At 35.9% G+C, this 25334-nt stretch overlaps 2 protein-coding genes and 1 pseudogene across 2 annotated transcripts; 1 reads left to right on the top strand and 2 right to left on the bottom strand.

The window, feature by feature from the left end:
* Positions 1-93: 93 nt before the first annotated feature.
* On the top strand, positions 94-3412 carry LOC137711960 (lipid phosphate phosphatase delta-like). The gene is made up of 8 exons (XM_068451110.2): positions 94-584; positions 706-801; positions 941-1015; positions 1112-1242; positions 1582-1685; positions 1771-1899; positions 2548-2663; positions 2836-3412. The coding sequence occupies exons 1-8, from the start codon at positions 423-425 to the stop codon at positions 3244-3246; spliced, it is 1224 nt and encodes a 407-aa protein (XP_068307211.2). The 5' UTR covers positions 94-422; the 3' UTR covers positions 3247-3412.
* A 525-nt stretch (positions 3413-3937) lies between these two features.
* LOC137711961 (serine/threonine-protein phosphatase PP2A-4 catalytic subunit) lies at positions 3938-9319 on the bottom strand. Its single transcript, XM_068451111.2, has 11 exons — positions 8988-9319; positions 8124-8180; positions 7882-7965; positions 7543-7614; positions 7041-7112; positions 6715-6755; positions 5602-5668; positions 4943-5134; positions 4706-4795; positions 4503-4610; positions 3938-4377 (listed from the first exon to the last, which is right to left on the bottom strand). The coding sequence occupies exons 1-11, from the start codon at positions 9078-9080 to the stop codon at positions 4312-4314; spliced, it is 942 nt and encodes a 313-aa protein (XP_068307212.2). The 5' UTR covers positions 9081-9319; the 3' UTR covers positions 3938-4311.
* Positions 9320-13367: 4048 nt separating this feature from the next.
* On the bottom strand, positions 13368-14344 carry LOC148691414 (uncharacterized; annotated as a pseudogene).
* Positions 14345-25334: the final 10990 nt, after the last annotated feature.

The raw sequence follows: 25334 nt of genomic DNA, 5'->3' as shown, positions 1-25334 counted from the left end.
GTTTGGTAATATTTTTTGTCAAATGATAAATTTGTTAAGTTAAATGTTAAATTAGAGAGGTTTAAACTATGCTGTGACGTGAGAGTAACACTAAGGGCCACTTGTATTAGTTTGGCAAATATTTGGTAACATTTTGGAAAGTGGGACGTTCTTTCCTATGCGGAAGACATTTCTCTGCCAGTCAAAATCTAACTACAATTGTCCAACGAACAAATTGTTTTGCCAAATCCAATTCCTACCGTTTGTTTCAATTTCGGTTTCTTTGACTTGAACAGGGAAAGAAAAAGAGAAGGTTCGGTTTTCTTTGTTTTCTGCGACTCTCATAGTCTCCTCCTTGTTCTTCTTCTCTCTGAGACAGAGAACGCAGAGAGAGAGAGAGAGAGAGAGAGAGAGAGAGAGAGAGAGAGAGCGGAGAGAAGGGAATGGAAGGCATAGCAGTGTGGCAAGGGGCAACACTGTGCGGGATTGTATCCTGGATGATAATAGCTTCATATCTCGATGTGACCCGAAAGCTTCGATCTTTCCTGCAACCATGGGTGGTCCACCATGTCACCGCCGGCACTCCTCTCATCCTCCAAATCCAGGTTTCCCACCTTCAAATCCAATCCGGCCCAGATGATCATTTCTCTTCTGTTCCATCAAATTTCAATTTTTATTTGACTTTTTCAATTTTTTGGATTTGGGTTTTTGTTGGGTTTTTTGCAGAATTACCAGCATAGATTCTTGGATGCTTTCTTCTCTGCCTTGTCATGTGTTGTTTCTGTGCCATTTTACACTGCTTTTCTTCCTTTGCTTTTCTGGGTAAGCTTTTTCTTCTTACTTTAATGGTGAATTTTGGTTCCTGTGGTTGTTAATATGCCATTTTTGAGCTGTATGTTTGTTGTGTTAATCGACATTCTGAGAATTCTTGTCGTTGTTGCTTTTCGTTGACGGTTTTTAGAGCGGGCATGGAAAATTGGCTAGACAAATGACTCTGCTGATGGCTTTCTGTGATTATATGGGGAACTGCATAAAGGTAATCACTTCTTTCTTACTGTTTAGTTTTTGTATTCGGTAAGTGCTTTAGTTTCTGGTATCAAGCTATATATTTTTCGGCTTTGTGTGTTTATAGGATGTGGTATCAGCTCCTAGACCTCGTTGCCCACCCGTTAGAAGAATAACCGCTACGAAAGATGAGGAAGATAATGCCTTGGAATATGGATTGCCATCTTCTCACACTCTAAACACAGTTTGCTTATCAGGGTATCTACTTTTCTTCTTGTCCATGCAGCTTGTTTTTCAAGCATAAATTTTTTTGCAGAGCTAATGGTAAATTGTTTCAATTTTAATTAAAAGGTTATAAACTGTGTGTTGCTGGATCTTGATTTTGAACATATATTCTGAATGAATCGGGACAGTTGGTTTCACGCTTATTTCCCCAAGCTCTCGATTTATCAATTTGAGGCAAAACTTGTGTTATTCAAGACTAACTAGCATTTTAGCCATGAATCGTCAACACATGCATCAGAAAGCCAAGCGCATGCTGTATGAATTACTGTCATGTATGTACTAATCGTTTGCTCTTGGGTTAGGGGTTTCCAGATTCCTTTTGCATTACATCCTATCGTATGTTCAGAACGAAGATGCCCATGTTAAAATTGCTGGATTGGCTCTTGTTTGCTTGCTTGTGGGTTTCATTGGTTTAGGTGAGTTTATCTTTTTCTATGATTTGTCTACAGGTTGTTTATATTTATTGTTTAATCCCGAAGCTAACTTGTGTTTTATTGATAGGAAGAATTTATCTTGGCATGCACAGTTCTATTGATATCATAAGTGGCCTTGCACTTGGATTGGTGATTCTTTGGTTCTGGCTCAGTGTTCACAAATATGTTGACAGTTTTGTAGTCTCGGGACAAAATGGTAAGCACACTACAAGTCATTTAACTCGTATATTGTGGTTGAAACAACCTATAGCACAAACCTAAGCGTTTAAAGAACTTAATAATGCAAGAAGAGAGTCCAACAGTCAGGTGGGAGCCCAAAGGTGGTGAGCATGAAAAATACACAGATATGACCACCCCATGCTCTCTTGCAAGTCAGAATTTGGAATACGGAAGCTTTCAGAAGGCGTTACCAACCTTACAAAGCATTCTGTGAGTATCCTTGTAGGACTGAAATAAGCATGGAACTCGGTCTGATACATGAGATACATGCATCCGACATGGATAAAAGGTTTCTAGAAATGCTTTCAGTATCATGTTAGAGCAAGGATGGGACAAATTGTTCTATCTAATGCCGAACCGCCCCTTTAGAAACTGGGGCCTCTAGGAACCTTGAAGTCATAAGTTGGACAATGTTTGGGGTGCACCAAAGTTGTACTATCAAACAATTATTGCGATTAAAGCAGAATGCAGAAACATGAACCTTTTTAAACATATTTTGTGATAAGTAGAATGTTCCTCAACACTCTTGGAATTGCAATGAGAAATCGGTTATAGAAAATTGGAAATTATAACTTGTAAAGTCTGTATCCGTATGTAATCTTAATGCACACTGTTTGTATTGCAGTTACATCCTTTTGGGCTGCCCTAAGCTTGATACTGCTTTTTGCTTATCCAACTCCTGAGTTCCCAACTCCAAGTTTTGAGTACCACACAGCCTTCAACGGTGTGGCGTTAGGAATTGTAAGTAATCGACTTAACATCAGAATTGTAATTGTTGCTAAATTTGCATATTTGTTTACGATTACACAAGCATTATCTTATCAGGCAATTTTTATATTATCATGTTAATATACTCAGGCTACTATTTTCCGCCCCCGTAATGTTCATAACTAATAACAACAATGTTATCCAGGTATCTGGGGTCCAGCAGACGTACCATCAGTTCCACCATGAAGCCGTTCCACGTGTATTTACATCACAATTGACCGCCCCTGGCTTTATCGGAAGAATGCTTGTGGGAATTCCGACCATACTTATCGTGAAGTTCTGTAGCAAAGCTCTTGCCAAATGGATTCTTCCAGTGCTAGCCAACACCCTCGGTATCCCAATAAGATCAACCACTTACATCGCATCGCTAAAGGGATCGAGTGATGGCAAAAAATCAGATGGTTTGAAGCAATCGGGTTATGTCCAAAAGCTGTTCATTTTCTCCAGCCAAGAATCGTTCGACGTTGATACAGGTATAAGATTCCTTCAATATGCCGGCCTGGCATGGTCCGTTGTCGATCTTGTTCCTTCCCTTTTCTCTCATCTAAGATTGTAGGTAATGCTTCATTATTCATATTATTAGAATATGCACTTGCAATTTTCCAAATGGAAAGATGCTCTCTGTCCGGTTTTGTTAAATGTGTATATTGCAGTAATGAAACAAATTGATTTTGCTGTTTCCATGGAAACACTTCTGAAGAGTTGCACGAATTTTCGTTCAATTCGGCTCCCATTTGAGAGCTGCAAACATTTGAAGTTACAGTATACCCGAAATGAAAATGGTAAGGGTGTTGCAACTGTTGTAACAACGCGCTATTCCTATTAATTTGTTTGTAAAAACGCTATATTCCTATTAATCAGAGGTACATGCTCTTAACTACTTAAGCTACAAGCTCCGGTGTTGGCTATCTTCAAACGAAAGCATTTTGAACGCTTTCCTCGCAATGCCATACTGTCATGCAGTGACCCCAACACTCAAAGCTCTTTGTTCGACACGTTTGTATCCTTCAAAGTTCAGAGCCTTTAAGTACAAGATAAACTAAACATCTCCCAATGAAGAAACAGCTGCGGAAGAGTAATCTACAAAACAAGCACTTGGATTTTCACAAGAAGACCATGTGCAATGGCTTAAAAAGTGCACGGGCACAGCGAGAACCGAAGGACATTCAAGATCCAGCGGTCTTGTCCAAGTGGGTGAGCAAAACAAGTATGAGCACAAAAAACCATGACATTGCAAAAACATTGAGTAATCGAAGTAAAGAGCAAAACATCCACTAATAATAAAGTCCCATGCACACCCATGGGAAGGGTGAGCAAAACGTACAAGGCGAAAAAGAAAAACGAAAATACAAAAACGAAAGGGACATCCACACCTTCTGCTGCTGGATATGATACAATAATTACGGTGAGTCAACAGCTAGGCGAACTATTCGATGGGAAATCCAGCAACGTTCTAGTGTAAGACAAATCAGCAGGCACCTTACCTGTGTATTTTACATCGGTCTTGGAATCCTATGACCTAGATTGCAAACCCAACAGTCATCTTGTGCAAAAACAATGTGCTACCCCAATCGTGGAAGAGCGGAAGAACCACAAAATAAATGACACCAATGCAGTAGTTTCAAAGAAAGTAATCGGGTGTTCTACGGGTAACATCTGGCTCTCCTCTCCTCGGAGCTGGCTCAAACTGCAAAAACGTAAAGCATATTTTGAAGCACTTGCAAAATTTATCAAACTGTGCCTTACCACTTATTACTTACGACCCTGTGTGTGTGAGTGAGAGAGAGTGGGGGAGACAGAGAGAATGAACACCTGAATGAAGGTATGGCCCCTGCAGTCATCGACTTCTAAAACAGAAGCCATGTTCCCACAGCGATAGCAATAATTAGGTGCACTAAATATAGTAACCACCTTTTGTTCCTGTCCAAACAAAACAACGTTATATAAATCAACCTCATCCACTGTGTACCAAAGTAGACAATAAAATATCCCCATTTTACAGATAAAAAAATTACATGTGCCCAGTTGAATCCATCCATGACCAACTGATGAGCTCTTGCAATCAACTTTAAATTGTTTGTATGATTAAACTGTTCAGATATATCCTGCAAAAAGGAATTGAGTACTTTGACCAGTAAGAACTACAAATTCCACAATGCAAACATCATATACAGTATATGTTAAGACGTCAATAGAACTCTGGGCAGTGTAATATCTTCAAAAATAAGAGTCCAACGAAATATTGATGTTACCTGGCCAAAAGTATATCCTGCACCACGAGGAGAAATACCCCAACCACATCGGTCATCTGGGTCAGACCATAACAGATCACACATCGGCCCTTCATGTGGAACCTCTTGAACACGATCAAAATTCCTTATGTTATCAAGGTTTTCAATTGAAGGGGACAATCCACCATGCAGGCAAAATATTTCTGACTCGACCTAAGAAGGAGAAATAAGCACATAGGAGTATCATAATAGGAAATCCACAGAAGTATTTCAGGAAGGCAAACTGAGACTTGTTCACTATCCACACTATTATTACAGTGAGGAGCCCATCAATGAGTAAAAGTGAGTCTAAACAAGCAGCAAACAAACAGGATCGGCTCAAATTTTATAAAGAAATAATCTGAAAAAGGTACATCTCTCCTAATTTTTATCTTCTATCAAGATTCAAGAATGTTAGTACTTGCAGTGTTTTGAACTACCGTTATTCTTCTCTAACACGGAAAAACATCTTGAAGAGTTGTCCACTAATTACTAAAGTGTGCTTAATAAATGAGCAAGGTGAAATTAAATTACAGAAAACCACAAAAGTAACTCATAGAAATTTATTCCGTTTATGAAAATCGTCATTCCATCCGTATCCAAAGTAGTAACACATCATTTGATAGCAACCAAATACTCACCAATGCTGTCAGTGGAAAGTAGTCAAAAAGGTCAGTGAAGATCTTCCAAACATTGGCATTGCCATACCTGTAAGTGAATAATCAGACAATGCACTGTCATTGATTTGCCAGAGGAGCTAGAAGCAGATTGCTCTACATGCATAAATTGTTGGAAACCGCCACATAAACTACAATTTAATCTAAAACGCTAAAATACGACAAACTAAAACAATCTTTACATCACAATGGTAGATTGAAATGCCAAACCAGTACCCAAATGACGAACAAACAAGAGGCCTTAAGAGAATGATACAGAAGTGAAAGTCCATCAAGAGTGATAACCTCATGCTCTATTGCATCAGGTGTTGAACCATGCCACAAACACAAACAGACTACAGTAGGAAGGATTCAGCATAATCTAATAGAGGCTTCAAAAACTGCAGTGTCCTGTAATTATAAGAACTCAAGACTTCACATCTTGTTGAGATGATGATAAGAAACAAACCGAATGTTTTAAAGAGAAGCAGTTCCTGACAGAGTGTTTCAAGCAATATTATGGCTAAAAAGCATCTCGATAACATATATATGCAATACATTAATATTAATATCTTCGATAAGGTCTTGCATAATTTGTGAGCTAGCACACCAGTTGGTTTGTTTATCATGCATAAAGCTTATGCTAACCAGGAGAATAAAAATTTCATAAACCTTGATTGGAGTAGTACTAATATGCCTTCTATTGTAAAAATGAAATGGTACTAATATTCCCTCAATTGATGAAATGGTACTAATATTCCTTCAATTGACCTCAGTCCAAGGCAGAAAAAGTATTCAGACTTGCATGGAGTTTACATCCAGAGATGGGGTAGTAACTCCAAGGGACTTTAGCAAGTATTCATACTTGCTTGTTTGAGTCTTACTGTCCCATAATGAGTCCAATAGTTCCTAAGTTTCAATCCTTTTTTTATTTGGTTTAACTATTGTAATTCCCCTTCTCCAATACCAATCATTTGTGGTTATGGATGTTTTCATGCTTCCAACATGAAAGTAGTTACAAAACCATATCCATTGACACAGGCGTTCAAGGTAAGTAGTATTTTCAAAACATGGTTATTTAGCGTGCAGAATACTCACTTTCGGAGACATTCATCATAAAACCCATAAACCTGAGTAATCTGTGGAAAAAAAAAAAAAGAAACGAGTACGAAGTTATAAACCACCATAATGATTCCAGATCAATGTTCCAGCACAATTTAAACTTCACAAATGCAGGGTAAATTACAATGTTGTAAAAAACCAGCATTCAACTAAAAAATGAAAAGAAATTTGAATTTTGAACAGAATATCCTTTTGTTTTCTACAGGCTCAATATTAGTTGTAACCAAAATAAACAAAACACTAGCACATTTGCAGAAAGCAAAATGAAATCAGACAACATAAAATGGCGAAAGGTAAAATACCTGGCGACTTTCATGGTTTCCTCTGAGAATAGTGATTCGCTGAGGATAACGCACTTTCAGAGCCACTAAGAGCTGGATGAATAAAATAGCCATTATCAGCAATAAATTTTGAAAGTCTAAAACAATAAAAAATTGCTAAACAAATTTCAGATGCCATGCATATTAAAGGAGGAATAATCCAGTTTCATCCTAAGCCGGTCAAAGTTGCCATTTGAAACAATTTGGTTTTGGCCCCTAAAAGAACTGTCTAGCCAAATTGTGACCGGCACCCTTATATGATGATCAACAAAGCACTCACCCCAAATGCGAGCTGAATTTCATAGATTGTCACTCAGTTTCAAGAAAAATAGATTGATTGACAAAATAAGAGATAGTGACTTTTAATCAAATGTAAAGCATTCACATGAAAGTATACACACGGACATATGGTAGCATGGGAAACAACTCTACAGCAGTACTTTTCATAATCATAAGAAAATCCAAAAGATTGAGGGTTGCATACCGTCACGGTTTCAACAGAATAATAGCCACGGTCCACATAATCTCCCATAAACAAGTAATTGGTATCAGGACACTGTCAAAGAAAATGATAAAATTAGAGCAAACCCTCAACAAGAATATTGGCAATAAAATCAACAAACTGGCAGATACCAATGGGAGGAAAAAGAACAAGGTAAGCAGAACAAGTAACGGAACAAATTTGAACACCACAAAATGATACAGATTGGGTCCAAGGGAAAGAGTTATAATTAATATAACAAGCAGCAAAATCGACAAAGTCAGTATCCATCATCTGAAATAGAAGAGTTGAATACAAAAAGGTCATAGTCAGAGCTGATACCTTCCCTCCAATTCGGAAAAGCTCTGCAAGGTCGTGAAACTGCCCATGAATATCTCCACAAATTGTCACTGGGCTTTTCACAGGCTGTAAGTACATGTAAATAAAAAATAATTAGTGTCTACCCATATAATTTGAAATGAAGAACAACAATAACGATTTTTTCCCATACAAAATGCAATAAACAGTGAAATATGTAATGTAAGACAAATATAATAAGAGACACTAAAGCCCAAAATCTTCACCTGAACATTGCTTTCTCCCATTAGAATTTCCTTTGCTTTCTCGCATAACATTCTCACCTACAATGAAGCAACGGAGAAGAGATCATGTACAGGTTCTTTGATTAACTTTTTTACCAAGAGAAAATGGAGAAGATAGAAAATTGAGAACTTTTTTTTGCACTCATTACAAAACTTCAAAAGGAAAAGAGTAGGAAGTAGATGTTGACGAGGAACGGTTCTGATACTGGTAAATCTAAGATGCAAGCGCACCAATTGTGCAATTGTGACAATTTCAGAGTTTCCCATGTACAAAATCATCAAATTTCATTGCCTAACAATGTTTACCCTCTTTCCATTAAAAACTCTAAATACCCGGCATCTCCCTACAAATCATGAGAAAATGGTTCATACTAAAACTGCTTATGGCAAAAAAAAAAAAAAAATTTCCATATCAAAGAAACTTTTGTATCCCTACTAATAGAGCTCATGAGTTGTCCCAAAAATTGATAAACAAATCAAATGCACAAAAAATTTGAGACCAAGCTAGGTATTTGATAACAATCACAATAAACAGAACCTGAATTACATCACTACAAACACACATAAAAGAAAACGAAAAATCCCCCATTTGATCGCTAAGGAAACCAAGAAAAGCAAAGAATTTTTTCCCTCAAGAAAATACACACACAAAAATTCAACTAGAAATTCCAATCCCCACGGATCCAACAGCAAATCAAGAAACCCCATGATCCCATTTTCCCTCCCAAATTTTCCAGGCAACCAAACAGACACCAACCCAACCCTAATCCCCAAATTCCTCAATAAAACACCGCTCAATCACCCACCAAAAACCAAAGAAAGAAAACGAAGAATGTGTAACAGAACCTGTTGCTCCGAGAGTGGCTTGCACTGCATGAGTTGCTCGATCTGCTCGTTGAGATTGCTGTTCGTGTCCGACGATACCGAATTCACGCCCATCTTGCTTCTCTCGACTTCGAATTGGAAAATCGAATTGGGGATTTTACTGGTATCCGGATTAGGGATAACCCTAACCCCAGATTAAGATATTGGTGCCGGTCCTCACTCTCTGATCCTGCTTAAACCAGAGGTGGAGAGGACGGAGACAAATCGAAGGAGAGAGCGCGTGGAGGATGGAGCGAGTGAATTTGTAGGCTCTTCCGCTGCCACTTATTTATTGAATTACGAAATTGTCCCTCTGCAGTTTCATGCACTTTTAGAATCTTTTAATAGTGTGGTGTCGAATAGTCGTTATATGCCACTTATGGATCTTCTTGAAGATATTAGAGTTCAGCTAATGATTAGTATGGCTAAGAAGAAGATATTTGTCACATTATTCATACAATTTTGTGTCCAAAGAAAGATATGAAGTTGTTGTTGATGATGAAGGAGGACATGCATTAGAGGATTAGTTGTACTAATGTGGATGTTTTTGAAGTTAGGACGGAATGAAATCGGTTTGTTGTTTGTTTGGACGATAGGACATGCTTTTGTGTGCAATGGCAGCATAATGGTTTTCCATGTTCTCATACATTGCAAGTGTTGCATCATGATAGTCGTGTTGTATTTAAGTATGTTGATGATTACTGGAAAACAAGCTTTTATCAGGAATCAAAAGTAGGATTAAATATGCTTGTGAAATCAGTGGGACTAAGAAGACCATCACTTGTAGCAGGTGTGGATGTTTGGGACATAACAAGATTTCATGTAAAGTTGTTATACAAGATGGTTGATCTTTTGAAAGATGGTTGATCTTTTGTGGATGTTCGAGACATAACAAGGTTTCAATAATATACTTCTTTTTTAAGTAAATATGATAGAGTTTTTTTAGGGATTGTTCGTTGTTTTGCTTACCACTATGGTTGCATTTTCCCAGTAGCAATCAAATTTCAGATATTCATCTTTTGAACTTTGTTGAAGAGAATTGTAATGTGTCATTTTTGTAGTGTTGGTGTCCAAAACTACTAAGGAGAAGTGGTTGTAATGAAACAATGGGAAGAAAATCTTTGATACTTTTCTATATTGGTCCATTAATTGTCTATATAGCTTATCCTTGCTTTGCATAGTTGCTTCAATACTTTGTTCATTGATGTTGTGTTGGTTTAATGAAAATCAATTTTAGTTAAGAATGATTCAAGAAACTAATGTCTAGGGTGGTAGGAATGAAACATCATAATTACATATTTTATATGTTCATATAACTATATACAGAGAACTTTAGTTGTATAAGTTTTCAACTTTATAATGTATATAGTTGATTAAAAAGTTATATGATGGATTTATATACTTACAAATATTGTTGTGGAGACGTAGAAGTTCATTTGTTACTTTGTGTTCTCTTTTTTTCTCTTTTCATGTAGCAAAAAGAATCATCTATCTGAGTTTATATAGGTCCATTTACCATCAAACTGTGCAAGTCTTCTTTCAACATTATTATTCGGTAATAGTTGAAATTTGTACTTTATGCTGTCTAGTATTCATCGCTAGTCATATAAATTACAATAATTTGGTATTGTTGTACAATGAAAGTTTTTTTATGTACTAAACGTTGATTTAAGAGTGTTTGTAGTACTTACGTATTCTTTGTTAAGCTGAACTGAATTAATCTTTTTCTATCATCTGGTTTAAGCATATTGTACACTTGCAGTTGGGTCCATTGCATGCTTTTGTTTCTGTGATTTATTGGTAAAAAGTCATCCGGCTGTGATGAAGGCTCGTCTTTTAAATTCAAACTGAATGCGAGAGTACCTCCTATGACTTTCTTTTTCTTTTTTGTTGTTGTTCTCCCAATTGTGTTACTTTTGCTTTGCATGTCATTCTTCTGGATAACATCATTGTTTTTTATAGATTCAGTGTCTACTTCTTGATCTATTACTTTTGTCAATAATGTAATATTTTTCTCCTGAAATGTTTGTTGTCCATCATCACATTCAGTTGTTTGTTGAATTCCCTTGTCATGGACCGTGCCTTCTTCATTTTGTTCCTTCTTTGATTCGGAAACAGCATTCGTTTTCTCTTTTTCCTTGTTCTTAGTCACTGTTTGCTGTTGTAGCGTTTGAAAGTTTCTCTTCTACCTTTGATCCATCTTTATTCTTTTCGTTAACTTCCTTCTTTCTTTTTTTTTGCCTTTGTTGTGGTTGTTTATTGTGCCCTTTTTTTTGTGTGATTTGCGTTGGTTTTGCAACATTGTCTTCTTCAGTAATGGTTTCAATTTGTAGATGAATAATTTCCTTCTTTGTATGTGATACATTTTCTGTTTTTCCAATCATTTTCCTTTGTTGTGTCATTTTGGTGGTGGTTGATATAATTTGAACACTGATTTTAGTTGAGCTTGACATTTGGAGTTTTATGTTAACTAAGACCATCTGCAAAAACAGTGATTTATATAAATGACAATTACTTTTATAGTTATGGTGCAAATAGAAGAGTACAATAACATAGATGTTAAACTATTTCTTAAATTGAAGCTAAATTGCAAACTATTTATGAATTTAAACTGGAATATCAATCTATTTATGAAATTGAAGATATTTTGGAAACTATTTATGAAACTGAAGATATTTGTAGAGACTATTTTTGAAACTGAATCAAACTATTTCCGAAAGTGAAGATATTTTGCACACTATTTATTAACATGAAGATATTTTTGCAAACTGTTTATGAAAATGGACCAACATAAGGGACTTTTATATAAAAGTGAAAACAAAGCAAAATTTTTTTTTGTAGATATGCAGAAATCTTTTTACTTTTGTTGAAGCGAGTAAAGTACAAAGATAAAATCACAGTAGTAAGTGAAATTTAGGATGATATAAATTTATACCAAGGTTCTAAAAATGTTCAGTGCTAGTCGAGCGGTGGGTTAGCGCCTAGTGCCTAGGCGGCTATGCGGGGTCTAGGCGGGCGCCTAGTCGGATTTAGGTAAATTTCTTGTATATCTTGTAAATAAGTGCATACTGACACTTACAAAAAATTATACTTGTATGAAATCCATGGATAAGATAATAAAAGAATGATAAAATGCAAAAAGAATATCCAACAAGTCCAAAATTTAAAAACACATTAAGCATATATGCCATATAACCATAGTGAGGAGTATTGTAGGATGACATATGTACAACAAGTTTACAATTTAAAACCACATAAAATGCAAAATAGGAGGAAAATAAGGAAATATAGTAATGTAAGATACTTTTCTTTAGCATCCTGGAATTTTAGTTGATACACACCTATTCTATAAAATTAACAAAATTTCAAGGTATAAACATAGGCACATGTAGTACCAACTGTGAATGAAAATGTCTGGACTTGAGGGTGATAGAGCAGTAAGAGTTTTTAAAGCCTCATTCCTTATGATGTCATCTTTAGCGGCCCTCAACATATTCATGAGCTCTTGAGCACCACCCATATCCACAATTTTCATTCTCCTTTCATATGTAAATCAAGAGAAGACATAAAAATTTACAACTTGATTTCACAGCTGGAGATCAGAGAAATGAAACAAGCACTTATATGTTACACAACTCAAACACAAGAAAGTTTCTGAATACGATTCCAACGCAAACTGTAAATGGTAATTCATTACTAGGTGTGCTTTACAATATCAAAAGTGAATTGCTTTACCAACAAGGCAACCAACACCTATACATGTATGTAAAACAGGTAGAAAATGTACAAAAGAAATATTTCTTTCAACAAATGAAGTAATTCATAATCCTATATTATACTTGAGAACAACGCAATGCTTGCAACAACTGAAATGTGATTTCCAATCTTATCTGGGTATCCCATATACTTTGTAAATGTTTTTTTAAGTTAAATAATATTTAAATGCAAGAAAGAAAACGACAAAACCCATGTATGCACGTCAACAAATATACAAATTAATATATAGCATCGTTTCCATTTAGGTTTTTCTAGCATTTACCTAACGCTTGTGAAAGTGGCAGAAATTATATATATGCAATTAAGCACAAACTGGCAAAGTCACCCAACGTAAGAACGAAATCATAAATGAAAATCAACATATGTTGAGGAGTGGCCAAACATTCTGCTTAGGATACAACCTACAACATCAACAAGAACCTTGAGACAGTACAGTCATACCTTAAACCCATTGACATCTAGAACTATTGAATAAACTATCCAAGTGAACCATAACTTGAGTTTAATTAATACCAGGTATATATCTAAATGAATGAGTTTTCTCAAAATTAGACATTGACATAAAAGAAAATCGAGCTACGAAAGTTACCAGGCATCAAACTCTTCTTCACCATATCCCTCCAAGACTCTCTTCGTGTCGGACTCAAACTCAACTTCTTCATCAGCTCCTTCTTCTTCTTCCGTGTCTTCATCCGATATAAAATCTTCTTCATGAAGTTCGTACTTCAACAATTTTAGAACTCTCCCTAGGCTCTAGGGAACTACCTACCTCCGATGTCTTTCCAATTCTCGAACCAAGCTCAAGTTCTTCATCACCACCCTCCACAATCCATCCTTGAACCATACTAGCTTCACTTGCAAGTAGTATGTCCACTTTCTTCTCTTTCTTTCTTTTCTTCTTGTTCATAATCCTTGCATTAAATTGGACATAGACTAAATTATTTAACCTTGTTGTATCTAGTCTATTCCTTTTCTACGTATGTATACCTTAAAAAAAACTACAATTTCTTTCACAACCGGATGAACTTGTAGTCAATGAGAGAATCTTTATAGACATCCTTTGCAAATTAGGCACATCATTCCATAATTATGCCACCATGCAACTAATGAATAAAAAAAAGCACACAATTAGTAATGAAAAATAAGTAGTAAACTCAAATTTAATAAATAAAATATAAGCATATGTGAATATTCATACCCGGATTATAGTTTTCATCATTCTCAACGTATCCAATTTCGGCCAAATGTCTTCCAAATCCACCTTCTTTACTCTAACTTGTGCATCTCAACATTTATCACTTGGTTTTGAACCTCATAGTTATCGGGCAAGAACTCAACACAAATAAAAATCCCCTTCATGACAATTGGATCATGTTGTATGCTTTGATCTTTGAAGAAATAGGTTCAAAAGGTAGTTCGCCAAATGCAATGGACTATCAAGCTGCTCACGAGCTTTTTCATCAATAATTTGAAGAATTGGTTGATAGTTGGCCTCATTGTTCTTGAATGTCTCTTTAATCTCCATCTTTGTTATTTTGTAACTCTCCATACAAAAACCTCATTGATGGCTTCTTATCCCCATTCTCAATTTGAAGCACCTAAAATAAAGGTTCAAACACATTCAAGCAAAGTGAGACCCCATTCCAAAAATATGCACTCACTACGGGAGCATATGCCGTTTTCCCCTTTGTAGTCTTGACATGTTTGCATTGTTCCCATTCATCACTAGCAACCATAACCTTCAAGACTTTTTTCTTATCCATCAAGCTTTGCAATGTGAGGAAATAAGTTGTAAATCTAGTGACTCCGGGCCTTATTATGTCTCTTTTCTTGGTATACATCCTCATTAATACCAAAGTTTTATGATGTGCATAAATTAAGATAGTGAAAGCCTTTGTCTTGTCAATAATTCCTTTGAACCTAGGGAGATTACCAATCCCTTAAAACATGAGATTCAAAGTATGAGTGGCACATCATGTCCAAAACATATTTGGCCTCTTTTTCTTCATCATGTTTGCCGCCGCCATATTGTTAGAAGCATTATCGGTTACCACTTGAATCACATTTTGAGGCCCAATTTCTTCAACACACTTGTCAACATATTCAAAGATATATTCCCCGGTGTGTGCTTCACTAGAGCATTCCTTAGAAGAAAGAAATATGGTGTCTTCCTTACAACCATTCAAAGCCCACTCTTCTTCATGGTTCTTAAGTGACTTTTTTACTCTTTTTACCTCTTCTTTTAATAATGGCTCCCTTAATTCGTATTGGCTTAGAGGTAGGTAACTCGGGCCAAATTGACCAACCGCTTCCATCACACGCTTGAAGCTATCATTATAAATAACATGGAAAGGAATACCGGCTTCGTACACCCATCGAGCCACATATTGATCCACTTGATGTGCTATTTCCTTCCAAATTGCATCATGGATGTTTTGTTGCCGATCTTTTTACTTCCCTCATTTGATGAATCAAGATTGATGGCTGATGCAAACCTATCCATAGTATTATGAGAGAAACAGAGATCATCGTATTATATATTTTTTCAGCATTCAACATTTATGATTGTGAACTATCTTTGTATGTTTATCAATTTATTTTTTATGGTTTTTAGTTTCATAAATGAAGTTTGACATGTATGAAATTTGACAAATTTTCTTCCTTTGCATTCTTGCATTTGAACTGCAAGTTAGTTTATGCTAAAAGTTGTTTAATAATTTAGAGAAAAGGTTTCAAATGATTGTCATGCAATGCAGCTACAAATTTGATGATTCAAAATTAGCTTATCCATCTTCCATACAATTTCTAATCCAGCAGCAACGCGCGGGCATCAATTTCTAGTTATATATATATATATATACACTAAAAGAGAAAATAAACCGAAGCACTGTTCATAAGCACAGTGTTGTTCCAGTTTTACCCCCTATTTTTTCCCCTTTTTTCAACATTGCCATTTTACCTTGCTGTCAAGTGTAGCAGCATTCTCGAACACGTGGGATCCCATTCCCTCGACACTTGCTGCCTACTCCCCCCTCTCACTCTTGCTCACCGCTCTATGCCTGTTCATCTCCTTTGTCGCTCACAATCATCGCAAAAAACCTCAAACCATCAAATCCATTTTCATAATTTCTCTCAGAATCGGCGCTTCTCTTTCTCTCTCACCGCTTCATCATCAACAAATCTCAACCATAGCCGCACTACAAGCCCATCTGGATTGAAAACTCATGAAGAAATCTTGGTCGTCGGTTGATAATCGGACTGCAACATCGTCTTGACTCACCCCAGCATCTGCAGATTCTAGCTTCAAACCCTCTCCGACCCTTCCACCCAAAAGCTTTCTCACCGATTTGTCATCAAGTAAGATACTGGATTTTTTATTTGGCATTTAATTGAAGTTTTCTATGCATAAAATAAGAAAACAAACTCAAACCCCCAAACTAACGTATAAAATTCTACAAATTCTCTCACACTTAATCGAATTGATCTCAAGTGTTAAGGTTTTAGGGTTTTGGTCTTCAAATTCCAGCGAATTATTTTCGTCTAAATACCGGCAACACAATTGTTGTTTGGTTGTCGAGAAAATATGTAAAAAAAAATGATATTCTTCTCAACATATTTTGATAATTTCGTTGGATAAATTCGTCCATGCACCTTAAATTTTATGTTTGTTTAGTACATGTTTTCATAATTAGATCATATCAAGCTCCATTCATGTCTACTTCTATTCCTAAGAGCCCGTCTTTTGTCAATGGCGACAATGGAGGCTAGGCCTGAAGCCAAACCAGAACCAAAAGAAATTGAAGAGAGTTCTGAACCTCTTCTTAAATATGAGGTAATTAAAACTAAAATATCCTTTTTATGAACACCAATCAGCTTCTTCGCTCACTAGGTCCATTGTTCTTCATTTTGCATGTCTTTGGAAGGATATTTGAGGATAGAGATTTAATACTCCTCAATTTGGGATTTATGTGTTGTAGATTTTGCAACAGTAATTGCATGGGAGGCAGGGAAGCCGTTGGTGATGGAGAGGGTGAAGGTTGCTCCACCTAAGGCCGTGGAAATAAGGGCAAAGGTCAAATATACCTCAGTTTATCACATCGAACTCTACTTCTGCTGAAGGTCAGCAATAATAGCTACTACATACATATAATATACATAATATATATATATATATATATATATATATATATGTTTGTGTGTGTGTGTGTGTGTGTGTGTGTGTGTGTGTGTGTGATTTTATATGATTAACCTTTGAGAATTGCAGATTTGTAAACTATGAGTAGAGTTTTCTAGGCACATTTACTTCAAATGAATACATTGGTGTTCATTCTGGTTGTCTTTCCAAAATTAAGCCCATTGCTCAGTTGGATAAAGTTTGCATCCTCAGTTGTGCCATACCGACAGGTTTGGTGTCTTACTCAATGCTTTAGAGCCTTGACTTATGCATCCTAAACTGATACTACATATTGATTCGTTTGCATTATATTGGATATTTTGTTTTTTAATATCAGGTTTGGGTGCCCCTCTGAATGTAGCTAAACGAAAAATTATCCTCAATTGCTGTTTATTGGCCTCTCTGTAAGTTTAGAGAAACTTTGTTGATCCCAAATTCTTTGTTCTAATAAATTGCGTTAATTTTTTTTTTCTGTATTTATACTGATACATGCATGATCTAGGCTACTGAAGGTGCAAGAATTTCTGGGGTGTGACTGAGTATTGGGGTGGAGTCGGTGGACTTGAAGCCTAAAAGGTTTGACGAAGGTATTTATTTTTTTTATTTTTTACATTTGGATTTGGTTTAATAGGTAGTTTAGTGGAAAAACACATAAACATATTTTTGCTTAAACATTCTTTTCCTGGTCATAACTAAGAAATTTGGAGTAAATGAACTTGTGAATTCGAGTGATAATGACAAACCAGTGCATGAGATGAAAAATGATTTGCTATTGTTATTATGTGTTGGACATGAATCAACATAGATAGTTAAGTTGTAACTTTAACTTATATTTTTATTTTCTTCTGTTTTCATCTATCCAAGTCTACAATGTACATGCAGCTAAGGAGAAGACCGAGACATCAACCAATGCAGAAGCTCCTAATAAGACTAATTGCAGATAGCACAACAAATGAGCACCACAAATTTAAGCTTGATGTTGGTATGTGATTTTCACTCCATCTCATCTTTTTTTTATTATTTAGTAATGTTAGTTTAATTTTCAAACCTTTTGTACGTATCAAGTAATTCTCCACATAATTGAATAATGGCCCCTTTTTTTTTTCTCTTTTTCACCCTCCATCAATTCATTGGTTAAATAGATGCTTTGTATATATATGAAAACTTGGTTTTGATAGGCACCAAAAGTTTGGCCATAATAATTTGTCGTTACAATAAGATTAATGATTTAATGGGGTTGTGTTTAATTTTTTTTGGGGTTTAAATTAAAGGGTTGAGCTTGATGGCTTTACTCTCTTCTTTTGTGTCTTTCCTTTGCTGCATTATGTGTAAAATTCAAATGCGTTCTTCAATTTTTTTTTATTTTTTATTTTTTAGTTTTTTGGAGTTTTCTTGGGTAAAGTTTGGTTTTTTATGGTGAGTTCTCAACTAGGTTTTGCTTATTTTTCTGTCTCCAAATATAAGTTATTAGATGCTTTTCTTTGTTTTCTTCTAATTTTTAAATTTATTTTTTTGTTATTTAGTGTGAGAAAATGGCTTCAAAATTGGAATTTCCATTATTTGGGCAAAGGAAAACATGAAGAGAACACCAAGAGTGGTGACGATGGAGAATCCCTTCTTTGTGGTGGAAATCGATGGTCTATGTGCAACATTTAGCCCAGTTTATAAGAGCAGGGGTCAAAATGAAGAACCAATGACATGAGGATTTGTTTAATTTTATCAAGTTTTGTACTGAGGTAAAACTCCCCCCCATTTAATGTAGTTTTAAATGTTGATTAGTATGTGTGTAAATAGGATTGTGAGTATGGTTGTATATATGTAATAGTAGAATTAGAAACACTGTTGTAATTATGTGAAACTAGAGTTGTAAACCTGTGGCATCACGTGGGCTTTTTTGCTTGTATACACTATCTATGAAATTAACCAACACTGTTTATGAAATAGACATTCTATTTATGGTACTACAACTTAATTACTCCAACTATTTATGAACAAAGACATAATAAGCCACGGTTTATTATGGAAGAGTAAAAAAGACACATTGAATAAACCATTTTTTTGTAGAATCAGTTAATTGTTTATAGATGTTATTTGGTCATATGTGATAGTTTTTTGTTTGGAGATTGTTTTGTACCTGTTGTGGTATGTCCTCGCTAGGAGATTGTTTTGTACCTGTTGTGGTATGTCCTCTCTATTTGATTCATCTTCGTTGTTTGATTCATCCTCTTGAGTATTAGGTTGCCTTCTTTTATTCACCTTCTTTTTTTGTTGTTGTTTTTTTGTAGGTTCTTCATGTGGCTATTCAGAAGGAATGACATCCTTAATTTGCAAATAGTCACATTAGATGGGTGTCATTTTATATGATAAGTCATTATTTTTGTGTTGGAAAACACTATTTTTCAAAGTGAAATATATTGATTATTGGTGATTACCTTGATTTTTTTCCACTAGGATATCCTTGATTGCTCTGTGGATCATGTTTGTGTCCCATCTTGTGATCACCGAAATCATGTTTTCTCGTCCTTCTATTGTCTCCACTAGATTTGTGCGTAGAAATATTCAGTACTATATGAATTAAGTAAGTGATGTTAGTTTGTGCAAAACTTTGTAAGAAACAATTCATGTTATTTTTATTAACTATGTTGGTTACTTACCAAAACAAGGACGGTACATCCACCAGTGGTTGATTCTTCTCCTTCCTCCCTTTATTTATTTATTTTCTTTTCCAAGCATCTTGAACAGATAGTCCCTTATGCATTTGGCCCAATTGTAATTGTTTATCTGCTGCTAGTTCGTACATATATTCAGGAAACTCCGGGTGATGTAGGTTCCGGAGTTTGTAAACAGCAGTGATTGAACAAGGTGTGCGCATATGAGTGAAGCAATATCTTGGACGCCCTCAGGTGTTTCATCTTCAAGTGCTTTCTCATATGCCTCTACAAGATGCTTCTTCTTGACTACCTTGACATCTGTGAAGTACTTTTTGATGAGGTGGTCATCATCACCAAATTTGGTTGATTTGTTTGTATTCAGCAGATCAATTCCTTCGTTGTTCAATCCGAAGATTTGGATAATATCATCGCTGGAAATCCCATGTGATTCATGACGCCCAAATTTAAACTTTTGGTTTGTTGGGTTGCAGCAGTTAATGATTTTGATCAAGTCCATGTCGGACTTCCTCTTCCTTTATGACATAATCAAAGTCATATCCATGTAAATCTTCAGTAGACTCCAAAATGACGTCTTTGCTAGTTCATCACAGACATCTTGACGTCGTTGTAACATAGGGTTGTAGACTTTCATTGCTTCTGCAAACCCGGTTATGTTGCATCTGTATTGTAGGTATTCCTTCTTCTGTTTAGCTTCTTTTTTCTTAGTTTTACCCTTCTTTGCAAGTTTTTTGTTGTTTTCATCTTCAACAATGAAAATTATTAGGATACTATTTATTGAACTATAACAAAAAAATGCATGTTATTTATGAAACTACACTAAATAGACTCACTCTATTTTGTGTAATGTACAAAATAAACCCCATTGGAAAAAAAAAAAACTACACAGAAAAGGCAGAAACTAACCAAAAAAATGATAGAACTCACAATATTTATGAAATATGTTAAACTTTTTATGAAATATCTTACACTATTTATAGATATAGAACAATATAACCCATACTGTTTATGAATTATCCCACACTATTTATAAGGAAAGGGAGCAAAACAAAACAAAATCAACCTACATTGTTTATGAATGGGATAAAACAAAACCAAAACAATCCTCAATATTTATGATATATAACTATTAAGAACTGTTTATGGATCTATAACAATATAACTACATTGTTTATGAAATATCCCACACTATTCATATGGAAATGGATCAAAACTAAATCAAATCAACACACATTGTTTATGAAAGGGATAAAAAAAAAAAAAAAAAAAAACAAAATCAATCCACATTATTTATGAAATGGAGCAAATTGAATATTAGTCCAAAATAGCTGCCAATATTTATGAGATATAACAATTAAGAACTGTTTATGGATATAAACAATATAACCACATTGTTTATATGGAAAGGCATCAAAACCGAAAATTATTTCTGGAATTTAAGCATAATAACCTAACTATTTTGTGAAATTGATGAAAAATAACCCCCCAATCTTTATGAGATGTAACAAAATATACACTGTTTATTGATGTAAAACAATATAACCCAAACTAACTATGGGTTTGAGGCAAATAACACACAATATTGCTTGAACTATCCTAAAGTTAAACATGAAATTGAAGAATAGTAGTAAACACACAGAATTTCAATTTTGGAAATAATTGATTAGTTATCAAAATGCAGTTTCTAATTTAAAAATTGATAAATTATATGGAATCAAGAACATGCAAACAAGGATTTCAGTTTAGTACCTTTTGTTTGGAAGCAACTTGTTGCTTGTTGGGAATGACACGCCCGACCCTGATATTCTCCAAACACCAGGGTAGGCACATGCTGGGCAACACCCTAAGGTGACGAAGCCATATTAGGATGCATGAGAACTAAAAACAATTAACCGACATAAATAAAACTTGTAAATTTAATTATAATGAATATGCAATTGTGGAACATGTTCAGAGCATACAACTAATCCGAGACACTAAAAAGGAATAATATAAAATTGAATGAACAAAGAGATGGGTCTTACACCAAGAGGACTCGAAGATACCGATGCGGGAGTGCCTTGACGCGAGGATTGTATGCCTTGATTCTAACTCTTGAGGGAGTGCAAAACAAAAGATGAGTAGACCAAGTTGATATATAAGTAAGGGAAGTGTTATTAGCACTCCAAAAATCTCATTCTACACTCTTCACAAGTGTATTTTTCTTTCCTAATATAGAAAGTTTGGAGTGTAGAATGAGATTTTTGGAGTGCTAATAACAATTCCCATAAGTAATACTAACATAGTTATTCAACAACATACTAACCCCCAAAGTTTATGAAAACTCATATAGCATAATAAGTAATAGGTCTTTCGAAAACCCTAACATGTCATAAAACTTCTTAAAACATATATTATATTTATTGTGCTAAGTAGTAGTAGCACAAAGGCGCGCGCACACACACACACATACATCTTCATTCGCCTGAAGGCAATACATCTCCTGACCGAAGCCATCAACCTACGCCCGGCCGAAACCATTATAAATATCTTCTGCCATAGGCACCACATCTCTTGGCCGAAGCCAATATCAATATCTTATCCTTGTAGGCACTACATCTCCCGGCCGAAGCCAATATATAAGTATCATTCGCCCATAGGCTCCTACAGCACCCGACTGAAGCCAATATATAAGTATCATTCGCCCGTAGGCCTTACATCTCCTGACCGAAGCCAATTAATGATTTCATTCATCCATAGGCAGGACATTTGAGTAGCCACTAAATAAGCACATAAAATCATAACATAATATTTCTAATACATATATATCTATCTCAAAACGGAGCTCAGTAGCTAAAACGTCATATCGCAAAACCACGTTCATAAGTAGGTATATAGTCATCAATCATATATACCACAAAGAACGTAAAGTTGATGAAGCACAATATATCATAATGTGTAAATCCAATTTACTCATAAACATTTCATAAAACGTAACCAACAAATCATACTTTTCATGTATGCATTTCTAATAGTAAAATATGCATTTTGAAAGGGATCCACTCACATATATTTCGCCGTCGAAGAGCCATGCAAACAAGAGAGGACAGAAATGCCATACACAATTGCACCTAAGCACATAAAGGTACCAATTAACAAAACTCTACTAAAATGGTTGAATTTTGGGAAATGGATGTCATAAACGGATTTAGGATGTCAAAAAACATAAAGGGGACCTCTAGTACCCCTACGCGCTGCCACAGGACAACTGCCCGAATGGCCATGCACTGTCGCATACGCCACCACGTGCTAATTTGGGTCGCCAGAAAGTTCGCTGGAAAAGTCGCCGAACACACTGTGGACGGCGGTAGAGAACAGTACCTCCGGTGGAGGTGCGTGTGCTCCACGCGTTGGCTAAGACAGCATGCACGCACAGATCCATACACCACCCACGCGCTGGCCAGGGTTCTGGGTTGAGACAACTAGGTTAGGGTAGGGGTTTTGGCCCAATATTGACTTGGGTTTGGGTTAGGTTTAAGTGGGTTGGGCTTGGGCTAAGTGAATTGGGCTTGGTTACATAGGCCTAAGGTTTTGGCCAGATTAGGGGATTAGGCTGGGTTTTGGGTTTGGGCCTGAGGTTCTGGGCAATTGGGTTTAGGCTTTGGGTTATCGGGTCGAGTCGACCCAGTTTTAAGCTGGTTTCAACGAAAAAGAAAGCCGGAACTTCCTAAGCTCTAGTCAACCTCGAACCTCAACCACAACCTACGATCTACCCACCAAATTGAAAACAAACAAGAGTAGATTAGGATTATACCTTTAGTTTCCCAAGTAGTGGCCGAAGTTGGCCAGAAAACAGTCTGAAACCCACGGTGCTCGCCGGAAGGATTGAAAAGCAAAGTTAAGTCTATCAATTTTTGGTTTGAAAACAACCCCACAAGGCTAGGGAAGATAACGAGAGACTGGAATAGGTCCGAATCAAATAAAGTTTACCTCGAATAGCCGATCTCAAAACTGAACTCACCGGAAGGGATTTTCGGGTCGTCTTTGTGCTTCACAGAGAATGAGGGAAAGAGAAAACCCATCCCTGGTGTGCGTTAAGGGGTTCGTTGTCGTTGATGTGTGGGTGGGAGTGAGCATCTTGGGGAGAGGGAGATAAGGTTAAAGAGGGTGAGCTGAGAGAGTTTTAAGAGAGAGAGAGCTATGAGTCACGGTGAGGGGAGGGAATAAATAAGGAGAGTTGGTCCAGGGGACACAAACAAAGGGTGGGCCCCTCTTAGGCACACCAAACAAGACCAAAAAGCAATCCCATTTCAAAATATCTAGCCTAACAAAGGGAAATTACCAAAATGCCTTTTCATTTCGTAAATTCCAAGACGGATCATTATAGGGAACTTATTGCTCGTCGTGAACTTGTTGTTCGGCTGGAATTTGTTGTTCTTCTACCATTGTTGAGTAGATTTTGGTTTGAAATTTGGAGTTTGAAGTTGTAATTGGGTTTTGCGGAAAGGAATCCGAATTGGTTTCTTTTTGCTTGTTTGTAAGGGTGGTTGGTGCAATTAATGGTGATGGAGTGGTGGATTGAATGTGGTAACCGTTATGTTTGTAATGGGCTTGAGTTAAAGTTTCGTCAGGGTTATTTTTGGAATAGTAATTGTTATGCGGGTTGGCCTTTTATTTGAGCCCGCGTTTTTTGTTTTTTAAGGGTTTGGGTTATGTCCTTATGATTAAAAATTAAGCCATTTTAATTAAATAATAGTTTATGGTGATTTTTGGTTAAATTAAAGTTAGTCCAAGCCATTTTCGTTAAAACTCCCTAATTTTTATTAGCTTTAGAAGTCATTACACAATAGGTCGAATGTGTCACTAAATATGTCAATTAAAATTGGATGGGGAAATAGGATTAAGGGGTGTGATAACAGCTCTTAATAAATTGTGAGAATTATTATCCCTTGCGCAAACAAAACAAACTTCTTAGAAATAAGATTCTTCAACCTCGGGAGTCATGCACCTAAAAAATAAGCTCACAAAGGCTAAACCTTAGAAGACATAAGATAAACACCGTACTATCACCTAGAAGACAATACAAAGACAAATGACAAAAAAGGGCTATGAATCCCCTTAAACCCTTGCAATGACAACGCAAAGAGAGAGAAACACCACCCTTTGATGATTTTGCAATCAGCAACAAAACTCTACTACAATTAAGGTTCTAAAAATTAAGAGTTAGGCGCTAATTAGGTGGCAGGCAGAGACCTAGGCAGATTTTTTAATTTTAATTAAATTTATTGTCTCATAATAAAAACATGTAAATAAGTGACCAAGATTGGTTGAATACATAAAATGTAATATGTATTCAAAGTTATTTTATAAGAAAAAAGCTTAAAGTTATTTTACAAGAAAATTATCTCCAAACCTTTAACCTAAACAAACAAACAAAAATTGAATCGCCTAGGACCGCCCAGAACCGTATAGACACTTCATCAAATTTCTAGGCCGCTTTTTAGAACAGTGGCTATAAGTCACCCTAAACAAATGTCGAGCTTCCTACTCTTACTCCTTTGTCAAATGCACCAAACAGAAAACTACCACCTCAAATTTGAAACAACAGTCATCGCTTTGACAGCCAAGGTTGAACAATAAGTTATAACCATTATAAAATGCTATTCTCATAAAAAAGAGAAAGCAACCACAACCATAAATGCTCATGCGGCAGAGTAAGAGGTCTACCCC

This window comes from Pyrus communis, chromosome 14, assembly GCF_041283825.1.
Source record: "Pyrus communis isolate YQ-2024b chromosome 14, ASM4128382v1, whole genome shotgun sequence".
NCBI lineage: Eukaryota > Viridiplantae > Streptophyta > Magnoliopsida > Rosales > Rosaceae > Pyrus > Pyrus communis.
Note: the sequence above shows the minus strand (reverse complement) of the source record. Positions and strands in the feature narration are given on the sequence as shown.

Excerpts from the sequence above, each read along its gene's own strand:
- LOC137711960 (XM_068451110.2), top strand. The coding sequence starts at position 423 with ATGGAAGGCATAGCAGTGTGGCAAGGGGCAACACTGTGCGGGATTGTA. Across the intron at positions 1,016-1,111 it reads ATATGGGGAACTGCATAAAG|GATGTGGTATCAGCTCCTAG; the intron begins GTAATCACTTCT and ends GTGTGTTTATAG. Across the intron at positions 1,900-2,547 it reads TGTAGTCTCGGGACAAAATG|TTACATCCTTTTGGGCTGCC; the intron begins GTAAGCACACTA and ends TTTGTATTGCAG.
- LOC137711961 (XM_068451111.2), bottom strand. The coding sequence starts at position 9,080 with ATGGGCGTGAATTCGGTATCGTCGGACACGAACAGCAATCTCAACGAG. Across the intron at positions 4,611-4,705 it reads ATGGATTCAACTGGGCACAT|GAACAAAAGGTGGTTACTAT; the intron begins GTAATTTTTTTA and ends TTGTTTGGACAG. Across the intron at positions 4,378-4,502 it reads GGGGCCATACCTTCATTCAG|TTTGAGCCAGCTCCGAGGAG; the intron begins GTGTTCATTCTC and ends ACGTTTTTGCAG.